The sequence below is a fragment of the Oncorhynchus tshawytscha genome, linkage group LG05, assembly GCF_018296145.1.
Source record: "Oncorhynchus tshawytscha isolate Ot180627B linkage group LG05, Otsh_v2.0, whole genome shotgun sequence".
NCBI classification, from domain to species: Eukaryota; Metazoa; Chordata; class Actinopteri; order Salmoniformes; family Salmonidae; genus Oncorhynchus; species Oncorhynchus tshawytscha.
The window spans coordinates 23970088-23988145 of NC_056433.1; the positions used below are offsets into that span (position 1 = coordinate 23970088).

At 42.3% G+C, this 18058-nt stretch overlaps 1 protein-coding gene across 2 annotated transcripts in view; it reads left to right on the forward strand.

The window, feature by feature from the left end:
* The window catches only part of LOC112250336 (protein stum homolog), a 34328-nt gene extending 16707 nt beyond the window's left edge, over nt 1-17621 (forward strand). Inside the window, exons 2-4 of one of the 2 annotated variants that reach the window (XM_024420399.2) lie at nt 14894-15073; nt 16360-16368; nt 16880-17621. In XM_024420399.2, the coding sequence (XP_024276167.1) occupies nt 14894-15073; nt 16360-16368; nt 16880-16914 (224 nt within the window). In that variant the 3' untranslated portion in view covers nt 16915-17621. The remainder of the gene's footprint in view (nt 1-14893; nt 15074-16359; nt 16369-16879) is intronic. The other variant, XM_024420400.2, reaches the window with a different exon arrangement.
* The last annotated feature ends 437 nt before the right edge of the window (nt 17622-18058 follow it).

Below are 18058 nucleotides of genomic sequence, written 5' to 3' on the forward strand. Positions count from 1 at the left end.
GTCTTAGTCTATATACACCTGTACTGAAAGGCCCCAGAGTCTGCAACACCACTAAGCAAGGGAAACCACCAAGCAAGCGGCATCATGAAGACCAAGGAGCTCACTAAACAGGTCAGGGAGAAGTACAGATAAGGGTTAGGTTATAAAACATCCTACGGAGCACCATTAAATCTGTTATAAAAAATGGAAAGAATATGTCACCACAACAAACCTGCCAAGAGAAGGCCACCCACCAAAACTCATGGACCAGGCAAGGAGGGCATTAATCAGAACGGCAACAAAGAGACCAAAGATAACCCTGAAGGAGTTGCAAAGCTCCACAGCGGAGATTGGAGTATCTGTCCATAGGACCACTTTAAGCCGTTGTCTCCACAGAGCTGGGCTTTACGGAAGAGCAAACGCGTTTGGGGTTCGCCAAAAGGCATGTGGGAGACTCCCCAAAAATTTGGAAGGAAGATTCTTGAGGGAAACCTGTTTCAGTCTTCCAGAGATTTGAGACTGGGACAGAGGTTCACCTTCCAGCAGGACAATAAGCATACTGCTAAAGCAACACTCGAGTGGTTTAAGCGAAACATTTAAATGTTTTGGAATTGCCTAGTCAAAGCCCAGACCTCAATCCAATTGAGAATCTGTGATATGACTTAAATATTGCTCTACACCAGCAGAACCCATCCAACTTGAAGGAGCTGGAGCAGTTTTTCCTTGAAGAATGGACAAAAATCCCAATGGCTAGATGTGCCAAGCTTATGGAGACATACCCCAAGAGACTTGCAGCTGTAATTGCTGCAAAAGGTGGCTCTACAAAGTAATGACTTTGGGGGGGTAAATAGTTATGCACGCTCAAGTATTCAGTCTTTTTGTCTTATTTCTTGTTTGTTTCACCAATTTTTTTTTTTAACATCTTCAAAGTGGTAGGCATGTTGTGTAAATCAAATGATACAACCCCCCCCCCAAAAAAAATACATGTTTATTCCAGGTTGTAAGGCAACAAAATATGAAAAATGCAAAGGGGGGGTGAATACTTTTGCAAGCCACTGTATTTAGCAATTTGGGTTATAATCCTTCCCTTATTCCCAATCCTCATTAATCTTCAACTCTTCCTCATCTCCTAATTGTCAAGAGGGGTTGCTGGGCTGGCAATAGGTCCATCTGTACCGATGCCACTGTACCATGTGTGGAGTTAGAGAAGCTGGAGTAAGAGTAATGGGATCTGTATGGTAATGATTTCCAGTTTCTCAGTGGAATGGCACACTGCATGCACCACGTAGCATCAACATAACATTGATCTCCACACTATCCTCCACTGACCCTAATGAGGGCTGTGGAGCCCAGGCCCACTGATCCCTTTCATATCAGGCACATCTGAAAGGAGAGGACACAGGAGCGGCTCGGGACCCTGTTAAAAGAACTACTGCGCTGTTCTCTGCTGGGGCCATTCACTGACTGAGTCACTGTTATTATTTGATCATTTTTCTATTCAGTATCTGTTTCCCCAGAGCCAGATGGAGGCTACACCCAGTCTGTCTTAGTCTAATTACAGATACATGTATCCATGGTTATTGATCACAGTTATTGACCGTCAAGCAAGTGGCCCGGATACTAGTTATGACATGTCCGTCCTTAGACTGTCTGTGTGGTGATTCAATGGCACTGAGTGTGTAACATTAGAAATGTGTCTCCCATGTGACATACCTGTGGCATCCCAGTAATGTCGTTGTGTGCCTGGCTGGCCCAGATGTCATGGGGTGGTCGGTTCCACCAGTGAAAAAGAGCTGTCCTCCCCTCAGTCAGGACTGGCAGTAATGAGCATTGAGACTGAGACTGCCACCTGCCAACACGTATTCCCAGTTCCCACGTCACCCAGCAGCAGCTGAGGGCTCTGTGACTAGCGTGTCACTTCAGGTTTGGTCCAATCATCAGTCTGAGTCTTGTTGTTGTGGTTGGACCCATGCCCTGGCTGGCATACTAAACAGGCTACAGCATCTTCACACCACCTTAACACCACAAGGCCATCACGTCAACTGGGATGTCTCCAAGTCCGAAGACTGAAAGAAAATAAATACATGTAGCCACATTCACAGGAGCTGGGCTTAATTGATATTTTGTATTATTATGAGGGATTGATCTTTGCGAGGCCCAGATTTAGACTGGTCTCTGTTGGGCTGCTGAGTTGTCACACATCTCTTCCCCTCTTGAGTCAGTGAGCCATATCTAACACACCCTGTCCTTGTGTTTTCTGTCATTGCTAGTGGCATGTGCTGTGTGCCAAATTAAGTTAAACAAAATCTTGTTAATTTGCACTGGATTTGATATGGCTATAATTGAAATAAATATATTTGCTGAACTGACGAAATAAATTAAAATCTGCTGGCATGTTTGTTAGTACGTCACCAGCAGCTTTCTAGAGAGAGATAACCAAGTGGAATATTAATATTTATTATTAATTAGGCTGCCTTGCGAGGAAGATCAAATAGTGTGAGGACAGAGGGATGGGGATTCATTGACTGAGGGAAATGGCATTAGTTTTCATCCCCTGTGATCCTTATCTGTTTGGGGAGGCCCATCCAATTGGAATTCAGTTTCTCTATCAGCTTTCGCCTTTCATACTTCAATCGAGATCAAAGACTGTTCGTAGAAACACCCTTCAAAGATATGCCAATGGAAATGTTAAAATTAGACTTTGGTATCTGCTATTTTAACTGTTCAGCATAGACCTATCCTCATTGTAGGCTGCATAAAGGTATATACAAGTAAATACAGTATATTAGGTCAATTAGGTCAACTGTTCATTTGATTGGTCTTGATGGAGAATTAAAGAAAGACTCCTCTTTTAGTTAATTTTCCTCTAACTTTGTGTCTTCCCATTGTTTACATCATGTCAAGCTGTTGTGGAGAGAAAGACAGAGGAGAGACAGTTAGATACGTCATATAATGGTATTTTGACCATAGCAAACCATTACAATGGGATTCGCATAATGAAAAAGGCAGAATCAAAAACAACTTAGGAACCCAATTGGAAAACCCAGAGAGTCTCTTAAAAGTAAAACCAATGAAGCCCCTAACCTGTTACATAGCAGTTTTTAGTGCTTATGTTTATCACAAGGCCTTCTGAATGGTTACATGGCCCCTATTGTATCACTCCCATTGCACTCCCTCCCCATGGCACAGCTGCGGTTTCCATGACAGCAGCTAGAGCCTACCAGAACAGAAGGCTTTTCCTACCTGTCTGCTCCATGGACGGTTGTGCCTGTCTTTCTGGAGTAGGATGCATAACAGGGAGATTACGGGCTGTTTTAGGGAAAGCTAATTGCATACACTTGAAACGACCACTCACATTTTTAAACCCTAGATGAAGTGATTGAAAATGAATAATGACATAGTACTGGGCTTTAGTAAACTTGTAGTACAACCCATGACTGACATGCTTAGATTGAGCCCCTACATGCACAAGCATCAAATGCATGTCTAAGCTTCTCCACCGCCAGTCATGAATAAGATGCTGCACTAAGACTTAACGTAACCTTGACATCTCTAGAACACGAGTCATGACGTGAGTGAACACAGTAGGGCATATGCAGTATCTTACAGTACAATAGTGGTGCATCCAACACATGGAAAAGTGAACTAGCTTTATTAGGACTGTGTGAGAGAGATAAAAGTGAGAGAGTGTGAGAGAGCGTGAGAGAGAGAGTGAAAGAGAGAGCGTGAGAGAGAGCGTGAGAGAGAGAGTGAAAGAGAGAGAGCGTGAGAGAGAGCGTGAGAGAGAGCATGAGAGAGAGTGTGAGGGAGAGAGAGAGAGAGAGAGAGAGAGAGAGAGAGAGAGAGAAAGAGATGCCATGGAGATGCTTGGTCCTTGGTCCGGCACCACACCTGGCTTACATATCCTCATCCCAACAGAATCACAGAGGGTAGATTTATGTTTCACCCTTTAGATGAGTAAGATAATGTCAGGCACACTCCTTCCCTCTCTTCATCCATCCTGCTTTAATACTGTACAGCAACCAGGTGGCCATTAGAAATGTAAATACACTGGGCTATAAAACATTTGCCGTCCGTGGTGAGTGGTTAAAGTGAGGTGTCAGAGTATGTACGGTACCAGCTGAATGATTAATGACAAGCCCTCTCTAAGAAATACACATGAGCCTTCCTTCCTAGAAACAACTTAATCAGCTCCATCCGGACACATTCACATTTCCATTACTGAAAACAGAGGAAAATGAGGTCTGGGTACACATCACAAAAGGATTCATAAGAGTACAGATCCCTCATATGATGCACGAGCTTCGGGCTGCATGCGGACATGTTGATGTGCTCCCCCAGTCTCTAATTGTGTTGACTGAACTCCCATAATGGCTTTGTGTCTTGGGTTAGAAAATAGATTAAATTGTGGGTTTATTCAGATGCAGACAAGCAGACACTAGGTTACACTATTTGTGATCTTGGTTCAGAGTTGACTAATTGATCTTTGACAGTGGGAATGCATTAAATTCAAAACTCCTTGAGGAGCTCTGTTAGTCCATTTAATTAGATTAACTACAGGCTTTGGACCAATGCTCATGTTGTCCTTCTCTGTTCCACCTCTCTAGAAATAAGACTGTTGGTTGTCCTGTGGGAGACATAGCACTGGTATCATTGGCTGTCCCCCATCAGGAGAATCCTGTTCCAGTCTCTCCCTTAGAATTGACTGTATTGTAAGCTAACATTGTTAGCATTGATAAACATTGATAAAGTGGAGTCTAATACCAGTGGGAGAATGGTGTCTGTTGCCAAGTTTTTCTGACTCTCCTTTAGATGTAGAAATGTTCTACAACCCACCACAATTACAACAGATAAATGGAGTTGATATGAGATACTGTCTTTTATAACACAGTCAATCAATCTAGTATATTTCAATTCATACTGGATCTCTTTCTGTTCTAGATTCTGGCCATTCTCAATTAGACAGGTCATACATTGTAGCACCTGCAGCCTGTTAGTGTCTGGTGGCGATGTCTCAGGCCCAGAGTGCCTTCTACGCTTGGCCTGGAGCTTGAGCCCCTGCTTAATGTCATAAATTGAGGTCAGTTATGCTCATAGAATTGTCCATTTCGGGTCTGTGCACCAGGAAGACTTGGAAAATTGCACCATCAGAGCAGACTACACATCTGCATGTAACCGCAAGGCTAATACCATGTCTCCCAGGCACGCACACACACACACACACACACACACACACACACACACACACACACACTGTTACCAAGCTGTCACAGACAGTGTGTTAGCATCTGGGGACCAAAAACACACAGCAAGGCACAGGTATGTGGGTCATGCTTTTATGCAAGCCCAAATGTCCAGTATTTTTATAGTCTGTCGGCTGCCCCAATATGTTAGGAGGAGCCATAAAGACATAACCATAACACAATTATGTTTATGTCCCTCTCCAGCTTGCTAGAGCATGGATGTTGTGGTATGCTGCCTCAATGAGAGAGAGAGCAGATCTGGGAGGAAGTTGAGCCCAGGCAGGGAGGGAGTTGAGCCCAGGCAGGGAGGGAGGCCCAGTAAGAGTGGGTGCAGGTTCCTGGGTAGATGATTGATGGGGTGTGTCTGCTAGTAATGTTGACAAATGCCCTCACCTGCCTGGCTTATATAGGTCTAAAGTGAGTGGAGGTGGAGAAGGGATGGGAAGGGGGTGGTTGTTGTGAGGCAGGGTAGTATGTTTAGCAGAGGTCATTTTCCATCCTGGCGTATCCAATGGTCTCTCTCTGTATGGGTTAGCACACGCCTGTGAATGCTTAAGGGTTCAGTTTACTCGTGCATTTTTTGCCCAAGCCTTCGTATGTTTACTTTACAAAGACAGTGTATCTAAATATTGCGGGAAACTGACCTTTTTTAATCATTCTGAAACTACATCATGTACAATGTTCAATCATAAATGTGAAAATCTAAGCTTTAAGTAGCACAGGCAAAAGTACCATTCAAATCATGAAGAAAAAGCTTTTTAGGTTATCGAACACGTTCGCACCTAGACCGAAGTATGGAACAACATACGAGGCCCATTGTTGCTCAGTACTGTTGGCATTGAGTTTGAGTTGTTAAATAGGGCAACTGCAAATAATAAAACCCCTCTTACTGTAGATCAAAGCAACTCAACTTTCCTTTAAAAAAAGTGTTCTCTCTCTCTCTTTCTCTCTGGAAAGTAGAAGCATTCACAATACTGGAGGGGACAAAACACACACACACACAAACACAAACAGGCAGGGAGAGAGAGAGGCAAGAGAGCCTTTGTATAAAAGTTCTGCTTCCTCACTGAGCTTAGATGAGTTCCCCTTTAATTCTGTCCCAAGTGGTCCCTTCCAAGGCCACTTGCAGTGAAAGTTCTCTCTCTCAAAAAAAAACAAGGACTAAATGGGATAATTAACCTTCCACATTTTCAGTTGGCACTAAGTGCAAACGCTTCAGAAAATTACAGTCATCAGTGGTGTAATGCATGACGACGATGACACTAACCATACTCCTGGCTCTCACTCCACACACAGACTCTGTGCACGGGTGGGCGGGAGGAGGGAGGGAGGGATGGATGGATGGAGGGGTTGATGGGGGTTGAAATGTTGCTTATGAGGATTGGCCTGGGTGTGAAGGCGTTAGTAAGTCAGGGAGACAGTTGACTGTGGACAATGCTCTCAGTCTGTTAACAGCTTAGTGACACAGATATAGATATTACTGTTAATTTTTGTTGTTTTTCACTTTATATATTCACTTTGTATGTTGTCTACCTCACTTGCTTTGGCAATGTTAACACATGTTTCCCATGCCAATAAAGCCCTTGAATTGAATTGAATTGAATTATAGAGGGAAAGAGAGAGAGGATAAGAGAAGACAGAGACAGAAACAGAGAGTGAGACATCATTAGTGATGAAAATTCCACCAAGAGATTTAACTTTCGTTCACATTTCTTTGTCATTTTAGGATTCTTGAAAGACGGGACGATCTCGTATATTTTTCCCCCAAATATTTGTATTCATAACATTTTAAATATATATTTTGATAGACCAAAGTACTGTATCAGCTATCACACCAAATTATTGCATTTGTTTATTAAATGCAACTAACTGGATTTATGTCAACTCTGTCAGACACCATAAAAGGCATTTCATTTTTAAATGTATTGTTCAACAAGTGTTTTAAATGTCTTGATTGTTTAATCCTAACATTACATTATTCAAATATGTAATACAAGTCTCGAAACATGTTTTTATTTTATAGTGCTATGTAATGCTCCAGGGCTAATTTTGTTAGCATTTTAGTTTTTCTAGATTCAGAGCATAAAACAACATTTAAAAAAGCAAACATTATCTAGCACAGCAAATACTGAAATAGTTTAAGCATATGTTATTTTTTTTATTTTTTAGGGAGAATATTTTCAAAAAAGGGGGATCTTAAGGGCGTTAGCCATCAGTGACAGAGTTGACAAGCCACTGACAGAGTTGACAACAGATACTTAAAATAGACATATTTTTTCCTCTGAAAATAAAAGTTTAATGCAAGCATTTGTAAAACAAAGAAATGGTTCATTTGAAAATCACCCCAAAAAAGAAACATTCTATCAGATCTTTCAGCACTCTGATGGAGTTGACGATAGGCAAAAATCTTACGGAATTGTATTTTTCATCTTCATTCAAGTGGTACACAACATTTTTGTTGTTGTTTTTCCTCAGTTGCTTTATGACTTTAAAACCTAATTTAAATAAACATATTTGAAACAAAATTCACATGCTATCTTAATCTATCAGGTAGCTGGAGTTAACAGTTTATGGTTGTGACCTTGGTGATTTCAACTTTGTTTGTTTAAATATATCAAAAGTAGAGAACTTTACAAACCATGAGTGGTTTTGTTGTACTACATGTAATGAGGACATGATGGTATACAGTGCATTCGGAAAGTATTCAGACCCCTTTACTTTTTCCACATTTTGTTACATTACAGCCTTATTCTAAAATGGATTAAATAAAAATAAAATCCTCATCAATCTACACACAACATCCCATAATGACAAAGGGAAAACAGTTTTTTAGAAATGTTTGCAAATGTAATAAATATAAAAGACTGAAATACCTTATTTAAATAAATATTCAGACCCTTTGCTATGAGCTCAGGTGCATCCTGTTTCCATTGATCATCCTTGATGTTTCTACAACTTGATTGGAGTCCACCTGTGGTAAATTCAATTGATTGGACATGATTTGGATAGGCACCCACTTGTCTATATAAGGTCCCACAGTTGACAGTGTATGTCAGAGCAAAAACCAAAACATGAGGTCAAAGGAGTTGTCTGAAGAGCTCCGAGACAGGATTGTGTCGAGGCACAGATGTGGGGAAGGGTACCAAAACATTTCTGCAGCATTGGAGGTCCCCAAGAATGCAGTGGACTCCATCATTCTTAATTGCAAGAAGTTTGGAACCTCCAAGACTCTTCCTAGAGCTGACCACTTGGCCAAATGGAGCAATCGGGGGAGAAGGGCCTTGGGCAGAGAGCTGACCAAGAAGCCTATGGTCACTCTGACAGAGCTCCAGAGTTCCTCTGTGAAGATGGGAGGAACATTCCAGAAGGACAACCATCTCTGCAGCACTCCTCCAATAAGGCCCTTATGTTGTGAGTGGCCAAACAGAAGCCACTCCTCAATAAAAGGCACGTCAGCCCGCTTGGGGTTTGCCAAAAGGCACCTAAAGGACTCTCAGAACATGAGAAAAAAGATTCTCTGGTCTGATGAAACCAAGTTTGAACTCTTTGGTCTGAATGTCAAGCGTCATGTCTGCAGGAAACCTGGCACCATCCCTACGGTGAAGCATGGTGCTGTGGGGATGTTTTTCAGCAGCAAGGACTGGGAGAACAGTCAGGATGAAGGGAAATATGAATGATGCAAAGTACAGAGAGATCCTTTATGAAAACCTGCTCCAGTGCGCTCAGGGCCTCAGACTGAGGCGAATGTGCACCTTCCAACTGGACAATGACCCTAAGCTTACAGCCAAGACAATGCAGGTGTGGCTTCGGGACAAGTCTCTGAATGCCCGTGAGTGGCCCAGCCAGAGTCCGGACTTGAACTCAATCAAACATCTCTGGAGGGACCTGAAAATAGCTGTGTATGGACGCCCCCCCATCCAATCTGACAGAGCCTGAGAGGATCTGCAGAGAAGAATGAGAGAAACTTCCCAAATACAGGTGTTCCATGCTTGTAGCATCATACCCAAGAAGACTCGAGGCTGTAAACTCTGCCAAAGGTGTTTCAACAAAGTACTGACTAAAGGGTCTGAATACTTATGTAAATGTGATACATTTTACATTTTCGTTTACATTTTCTACTTTTAATACATTTGCTAAAATGTCTAAAAACGTGTTTTTGTTCGCTTTGTCATTATGGGGTATTGTGCGTAGATTGATGAGGAAAACAAACAATCCATTTTATCCAGTTTAGAAGAAGGCTGTAATGTAACAAAATGTAGAAAAAATAAAGGGGTCTGAATACTTTACGAAGGCACTATAGCTGATCCTGCTCATTCCTGATTCATTTAGGATTTTAGACAATTCTGACGGAGTTCAGATCTCTGAACATATTCTTTAGGAATCACAGTTTTGAGATAAATATTATTTAAATTCAGAGAGCACTATTGTAAGAAACTTCATAAGGCCCTTTTTCAGTTAATATGAATTCTTGCCTGTTTTAGGAGAGTTCGACGCTGGGATCCTTTGCTCTGGACAAGGGCATTTCAGAGCGTAGAGCTGACATGGAAATTAATAATATTGAAAATATTTATAAAATTCCAAAATCAAATTTCCCCTTATAAAATCCCCCTAAATGTTTGCCCAAATAATGCAACAAAATCTATTTTTTTTTCAATAAAAAAATGGTTTTCCCTGCCAGAAAAGGATTGTCCCGGTTTTCAAGAATCCCTGCATTACCAATTTAATATGCTAATGACAGCTCTAATGATGTATGATGTTATAAATGACATTGCAGAAAGCTCTTATACAGTGCCTTGTGAAAGTATTCGGCCCCCTTGAACTTTGCGACCTTTTGCCACATTTCAGGCTTCAAATCAAATCAAATCAAATTTATTTATATAGCCCTTCGTACATCAGCTGATATCTCAAAGTGCTGTACAGAAACCCAGCCTAAAACCCCAAACAGCAAGCAATGCAGGTGTAGAAGCACGGTGGCTAGGAAAAACTCCCTAGAAAGGCCAAAACCTAGGAAGAAACCTAGAGAGGAACCAGGCTATGTGGGGTGGCCAGTCCTCTTCTGGCTGTGCCGGGTGGAGATTATAACAGAACATGGCCAAGATGTTCAAATGTTCATAAATGACCAGCATGGTCGAATAATAATAAGGCAGAACAGTTGAAACTGGAGCAGCAGCACAGTCAGGTGGAAGTTGAAACTGGAGCAGCAGCATGGCCAGGTGGACTGGGGACAGCAAGGAGTCATCATGTCAGGTAGTCCTGGGGCATGGTCCTAGGGCTCAGGTCAGTTGAAACTGGAACAGCAGCATGGCCAGGTGGACTGGGGACAGCAAGGAGTCATCATGTCAGGTAGTCCTGGAGCTCAGGTCCTAGGGCTCAGGTCCTCCGAGAGAGAGAAAGAAAGAGAGAAGGAGAGAATTAGAGAACGCACACTTAGATTCACACAGGACACCGAATAGGACAGGAGAAGTACTCCAGATATAACAAACTGACCCCAGCCCCCGACACATAAACTACTGCAGCATAAATACTGGAGGCTGAGACAGGAGGGGTCAGGAGACACTGTGGCCCCATCCGAGGTCACCCCAGACAGGGCCAAACAGGAAGGATATAACCCCACCCACTTTGCCAAAGCACAGCCCCCACACCACTAGAGGGATATCTTCAACCACCAACTTACCATCCTGAGACAAGGCTGAGTATAGCCCACAAAGATCTCCGCCACGGCACAACCCAAGGGGGGCGCCAACCCAGACAGGATGACCACAACAGTGAATCAACCCACTCAGGTGACGCACCCCCTCCAGGGACGGCATGAGAGAGCCCCAGTAAGCCAGTGACCCAGCCCCTGTAATAGGGTTAGAGGCAGAGAATCCCAGTGGAAAGAGGGGAACCGGCCAGGCAGAGACAGCAAGGGTGGTTGGTTGCTCCAGAGCCTTTCCGTTCACCTTCACACTCCTGGGCCAGACTACACTCAATCATATGACCCACTGAAGAGATGAGTCTTCAGTAAAGACTTAAAGGTTGAGACTGAGTTTGCGTCTCTGACATGGGTAGGCAGACCGTTCCATAAAAATGGAGCTCTATAGGAGAAAGCCCTGCCTCCAGCTGTTTGCTTAGAAATTCTAGGGACAATTAGGAGGCCTGCGTCTTGTGACCGTAGCGTACGTGTAGGTATGTACGGCAGGACCAAATCAGAGAGATAGGTAGGAGCAAGCCCATGTAATGCTTTGTAGGTTAGCAGTAAAACCTTGAAATCAGCCCTTGCTTTGACAGGAAGCCAGTGTAGAGAGGCTAGCACTGGAGTAATATGATCAAATTTTTTGGTTCTAGTCAGGATTCTAGCAGCCGTATTTAGGCTTCAAACATAAAGATATAAAACTGTATTTTTTGTGAAGAATCAACAACAAGTGGGACACAATCATGAAGTGGAACAACATTTATTGGATATTTCAAACTTTTTTAACAAATCAAAAACTGAAAAATTGGGTGTGCAAAATTATTCAGCCCTTTTACTTTCAGTGCAGCAAACTCTCTCTAGAAGTTCAGTGAGGATCTCTGAATGATCCAATGTTGACCTAAATGACTAATGATGATAAATACAATCCACCTGTGTGTAATCAAGTCTCCGTATGAATGCACCTGCACTGTGATAGTCTCAGAGGTCCGTTAAAAGCGCAGAGAGTATCATGAAGAACAAGGAACACACCAGGCAGGTCCGAGATACTGTTGTGAAGAAGTTTAAAGCCGGATTTGGATACAAAAAGATTTCCCAAGCTTTTTTCCCAATCCCAAACATCCCAAGGAGCACTGTGCAAGCGATAATATTGAAATGGAAGGAGTATCAGACCACTGCAAATCTACAAAGACCTGTCTGTCCCTCTAAACTTTCAGCTCATACAAGGAGAAGACTGATCAGAGATGCAGCTAAGAGGCCCATGATCACTCTGGATGAACTGCAGAGATCTACAGCTGAGGTGGGAGACTCTGTCCATAGGACAACAATCAGTTGTATATTGCACAAATCTGGCCTTTATGGAAGAGTGGCAAGAAGAAAGCCATTTCTTAAAGATATCCATAAAAAGTGTTGTTTAAAGTTTGCCACAAGCCACCTGGGAGACACACCAAACATGTGGAAGAAGGTGCTCTGGTCAGATGAAACCAAAATTGAACTTTTTGGCAACAATGCAAAACGTTATGTTTGGCGTAAAAGCAACACAGCTCATCACCCTGAACACACCATCCCCACTCAAACATGGTGGTGGCAGCATCATGGTTTGGGCCTGCTTTTCTTCAGCAGGGACAGGGAAGATGGTTCAAATTGATGGGAAGATGGATAGAGCCAAATACAGGACCATTCTGGAAGAAAACCTGATGGAGTCTGCAAAAGACCTGAGACTGGGATGGAGATTTGTCTTCCAACAAGACAATGATCCAAAACATAAAGCAAAATCTACAATGGAGTGGTTCAAAAATAAACATATCCAGGTGTTAGAATGGCCAAGTCAAAGTCCAGACCTGAATCCAATCGAGAATCTGTGGAAAGAACTGAAAACTGCTGTTCACAAATGCTCTCCATCCAACCTCACTGATCTCGAGCTGTTTTGCAAGGAGGAATGGGAAAAAATTTCAGTCTCTCGATGTGCAAAACTGATAGAGACATACCCCAAGCGACTTACAGCTGTAATCGCAGCAAAAGGTGGCGCTACAAAGTATTAACTTAAGGGGGCTGAATAATTTTGCACGCCCAATTTTTCAGTTTTTGATTTGTTAAAAAAGTTTGAAATATCCAATAAATGTCGTTCCACTTCATGATTGTGTCCCACTTGTTGTTGATTCTTCACAAAAAAATACAGTTTTATATCTTTATGTTTGAAGCCTGAAATGTGGCAAAAGTTCGCAAAGTTCAAGGGGGCCGAATACTTTCGCAAGGCACTGTATCTGTGACCAGATGCTGTACTAATGGTTTTAGGCCTTTTGCAGTGTGTACCAATAGACATAACATTTGTGGGTGGTAGTTGATAGCTGCAGTTGGAGGGTTTGAACAAACCACCCCCCCCCCCAAAAAAATATATATATATTTATATAGCCCACTGTTGTATACAGTCCTAAAATGTTTTGCATGTCAGCAGTCAAGTTGATGCCCTCACATTCCTACGTGTTTGTATTTAGAATTACTGGGAGGAGACTGTTTTCTGTCATCTCTCATGAATTTATATTTTTTACTCTGCAGAACCATGGCATAATTTAGATTTTAATCACACTCGTCTGACTATCTCTAGATCAGTTTGTAACTGATTAATTTACAGCAGGATGTAGCCTTCATTAGAAAAGGACGCAGCAATTAAGCAGCATCTTAAGTCGGTCCGAAATCACCTGACCTGCCATGTTCAATCTCACATACATAACCCTCTAAATGATTTGGATGAGATCCTTATATCAATCAATTAAAGAACATATTACAAAGATTAAGATTATGGTCCTTCTAACATTTTGTGTAGAATTGATTCTCTATGACCCCCCCCCCATGTAAACCTACCAATCTGATCAAATTATTAAATGGGCTCACCATCTGAACAAGCCAAACTTGGCACAGGACCAGTGAACACAAGGACTGCTCGTTCCCTGCTGCCAATAGATTTTTGGGCTCTTTCCCTGTAAATGATGTTTATCTGTGTTTGGACGAAAGGCTATTCTTAGCCTGATTGGCCCGTTGTAAAGGAAAGGGAGGCAGACCTCTGGCACTAAGTACTCTATGTGTCTCGTTGGATTCTCGAGGATGATTAATGGTATGTCTCATTGATCAACCAGATTAAAATGAAACATAGTGGAAAAGGGGAAGGTTATTTATCCGTCCACTTCCTTTAGTTCCTATTTAGGGGAAGTAACCCTGATTTATTTGACGATTGAGAATAGTTCATATTGTGGAAGCACTGATATTTTCCTCTTAATTGTGGTTCTCCTCCTGGCAAATGACCCAGCAATGACAGAGAATAGATGTCCCTTGCTTCCATCCATCCATTTTGTTTTGGGATTATCTGTTTGATTTCCCAAAAAAAGGTAGACTGTGACTACTGCAGAATCAAGCTAGTTAAGCGGGCATTATCTTTGGAATTCCTTTTCCTCTCCTTCCTAAAGGCTAATTTAGGGACGGGTGTTGTAAATTAGCATTAGCTATACGCACACGCACACACACACGCACACGCACTCACACACACACTGTGGTCCCTATTCAAATCAACCATAAAATATGTTGATGCTAATTAAACATTATCCTAGTCACATGAGAAAGCTACAACCCAACCCTCTGACCTAGAACTGTAAATAATATGTAATTTAGCTTTAGATCCAGGGCTGTGTGTGTGTGGGGGGTGGGGGGTGTCAGGACCTGTATGAGTTGGCGATAGAAAGGGTTTGGTTCAGATCCCCAAAGGCACAAGGAGTTGCATCAGTCTCAGCCATATATACTTCAAGCTTATTATTCAACCTTAGCCTAATTGACTGAACAATGTTTTGGGCCATAAGTCAGTATACATAGTGTTACTCTGCTGCGTATGAATTCATACTGTATTTTAAACTGCCTTTTCTCTTTGATCTCCCAAAATCCTGTCTTTGTGAATTTTCTTTGTCCCAAGTCCTAATATGTGTGCATGTTTGCATGCGTGTCCTCTCTGCAGGTACGTTCGTGTCTGCCTTCACGGTGCTGTGCGGAGCGCGGACAGACCTGCCTGACCGCCACATGTGCTGTGTATTTTGGCTGAACATCGCGGCAGCCTTCATCCAGATCCTCACAGCCATCATCATGGTGGGCTGGATCATGAGTATTTTCTGGGGCATGGACATGGTCATCCTGGCAAGTATGTGTCACTCTGCATTATGCATTTCCACGTGATTGAGGTAACTTCAGAAAGTCTATGTGGATTAGGTTTATTATTGTGTATCAACGGTCTTTACGGGACATTTTCAAGGAGCCCATCATAAGACAGGTTAGAAAAGGTCCAGAAAGTTCATATGGGGACCCCGCACATGAACTGAACACACATGTACTGAACACACATGAACTGAACACACATGTACTGAACACAGAGTTCCAGCCGATGTCAGCAGGGAGGCGTTATAAGGTGTCTAGATGCAGGCGGAACAGATACGAACATTCCATGAACTAATGCATTTTTGTGTGGGTGGGGAGGGAGTGTATGATGATGGTGTTGTTTGTATGTTGCGTCAATTGATTTGATGTATTTATGTGGAAGCAGCAGCACTCTTATTGTCCAAGTCAACGTAGATAATATCATATCTATGTTCATGGGCAGGGTTAGGAGTTTTTCTTGACCATAGGAAAAGCTCCTGGTCCTGTTCATAGAGGGTTGTGTATGATATCCTCCCTATACACTTTGCAGCCCCAGCCCCAACAGATAGACAGGTTTTTACATGTGGTTTGATGGGTGCTGTAATTATCTCTCTCTCTCTTCAACGCTCACTGCAGATTGAATTGCGTAGCTAAAGGCACTTTTCTGAATGTGAATTTCAAAATATCTCCATCTCTTTAAGAGGAAATGACCAGAATAGATATATTAGCTCACATTGTGAATGAGATACTTGGCATATAGATCCCGCTCTTCCGCTTGTACTATCTTGTGTCTGCTTTATGTTATCACTTGAGGCAGTTTCATTCAAATGAACCATGCTCTATAGCTACAGAGTTCTCCCCATTGGTTCCACTGATGCTTCTCAGATTGGCTTGGATTTCATTAGTAGAGTTCTCTCTCTCCATGCCACATAAAGGGATGGATTCCTTTGAATCATGACAATTGCTATTGTTCGCAGAGAGCAGGCCTTTGTCAGGATAGCAATGTGGTATTAATTGCTGTGAGCGTGAGAGGAACACTGTTGAGCATATTCGTGTTGTTATTATTAATCCTGTTATTGAATTTAACCACTGAGCTCCGGATCTTGCCTTCTAACTAACTTATCTTCTTTTCATATCGAAGAGGGCTGTTTTCAACAGTGTTTGTTACTACAGTAATCTTTCTCTGGACATTTTCTAGAACATGCTGTTCCACTGTGTAACATGCAGCTTCTCACGAAATATTAATTGTTCTCATGTTTCTTCTCTCTGTTACTCCTCCTAAATGGATGAAAGTTTCTGATGGTAGGTACTGCATGCATAGTACTACACAGCTGCCTCGTCTCACTTGCTGCCACCACTGCTTTTTCCTATTCCATCAACTCTCCATCTCCGTCAATGTGCCTGTGCCTCCACCACCTCCCCTCTGGCTGTACCTCACACTGTTTGGGTTTGATGTCCTCCGTCGTGCTCATTATAACAGTCCCCTGAATATCCTCAGCTCTGTCCCAGTCCGAGCATGCTTTGCAGCTTGCATCGTCACAGATCAGCGAAGACACTATGCTTCTGAGCTGTTCTGGATCTGCAACTGAGATCAGGACTCTGCCTCAGCAGTGCATGTCTGGGAAGAGTTCTCTAAAGGATTTTCCAATAGTATATATTAAAATGTAATTATCTTATATCTTAAAGTTTCACTTGGAAACATTATGCCATACTCAGTTTACTCAGGTTATTCAGGGGTCACTTATACCCCAGGCCGTTGCACTCAGTTTATTCAGGTGATGTGTAACCTCACTACGCCCTCTCTCTCCTCCAGGCTATAGGGATCAGAGGGTTCCCCAGCAGGTTTAAGGCTGGCCCAGCCCAGCTCAACGTGAAGCCTTGATGTACAGTTGTCTCCTATCGCAACATCCCCCTGGGGGAGAGCCAAGGCAGGATGATATTCACAGGCTTAACCCCACCCTACCTACTGTACCATATCGCTTACTGCTACTACTGCAGCTGCAGCTCCCCTTCACAGCTCAGTGGTAGAATGAGGAGCACGTCAACATTGATGGAGAGGTGTTTTCTACATGTGCCCAAAGTGTCCTGTGAAGAAAATAACAGAATGAATTATGAATATGTGCTAACTGTATGTACAGTACTATACCGTGTGCTAAGGACTATCCATCCTGTCTGGGGCACTAATTCAGTTTTCAGGGGTCTTTATGAAAAAAATGAAATGTGCAGTTTATTCCTCTGTGTATGTTATCAGCTGTTCAACCACACTCTTATTATGACTAGTAGACTTCAGTAGACTGAAGATGGTATCAGTGCCTGTCAAGTCCGCCAGGATTGTATAGTATGTGATGTTATTAATGGTCCAATGCCACCGTTTTTATCTCAATATCAATTAACTACCTTACTGTTATAGTTTTCCATTAAAATGGTCAAAAAGAAACAAAAAGGGCTTCTTAGCGAAGGGCAATTACTCAAGCAAGAATTCCACTAGGACTGTCTGGGAGTGGTTTGAGTAGGGAGGGGAAAACTGAAAATTAGCTGTTATTGGCAGAGAGGTTTGGAACTCTCTTTCTTATTGGTCTATTAACTATTTTAACGCATGGTGATGTCACCATGGAAGGCCAAAACTCCATCCCACCAAAACAGGCTGAAATTTCAGGCAGCCATTTCAAACAACTCTTACACTATAAGGGCATTATCATAATTCTTATGAATTCACAGTATTATTCCAACCTCATAGTGTGGAAATATATATAAAACACAGACAAATCTCATTTTTGACTGCACTGGGCCTTTAAAACGTATGGCATATGGAGATGCACTTGATTTATATCCAGTAATATTCTGCATGGATACCTTTGTATCGTTTTTCAGATATGTCTATCGTATATAAAGACTACTCACATCACACGCACACACATTTATAGCCTTCTGTGACTTTTGTACTACTATTTAATGGTTGTTGTTTTTGTTGTTCAATGTCAGTGTATTGTTC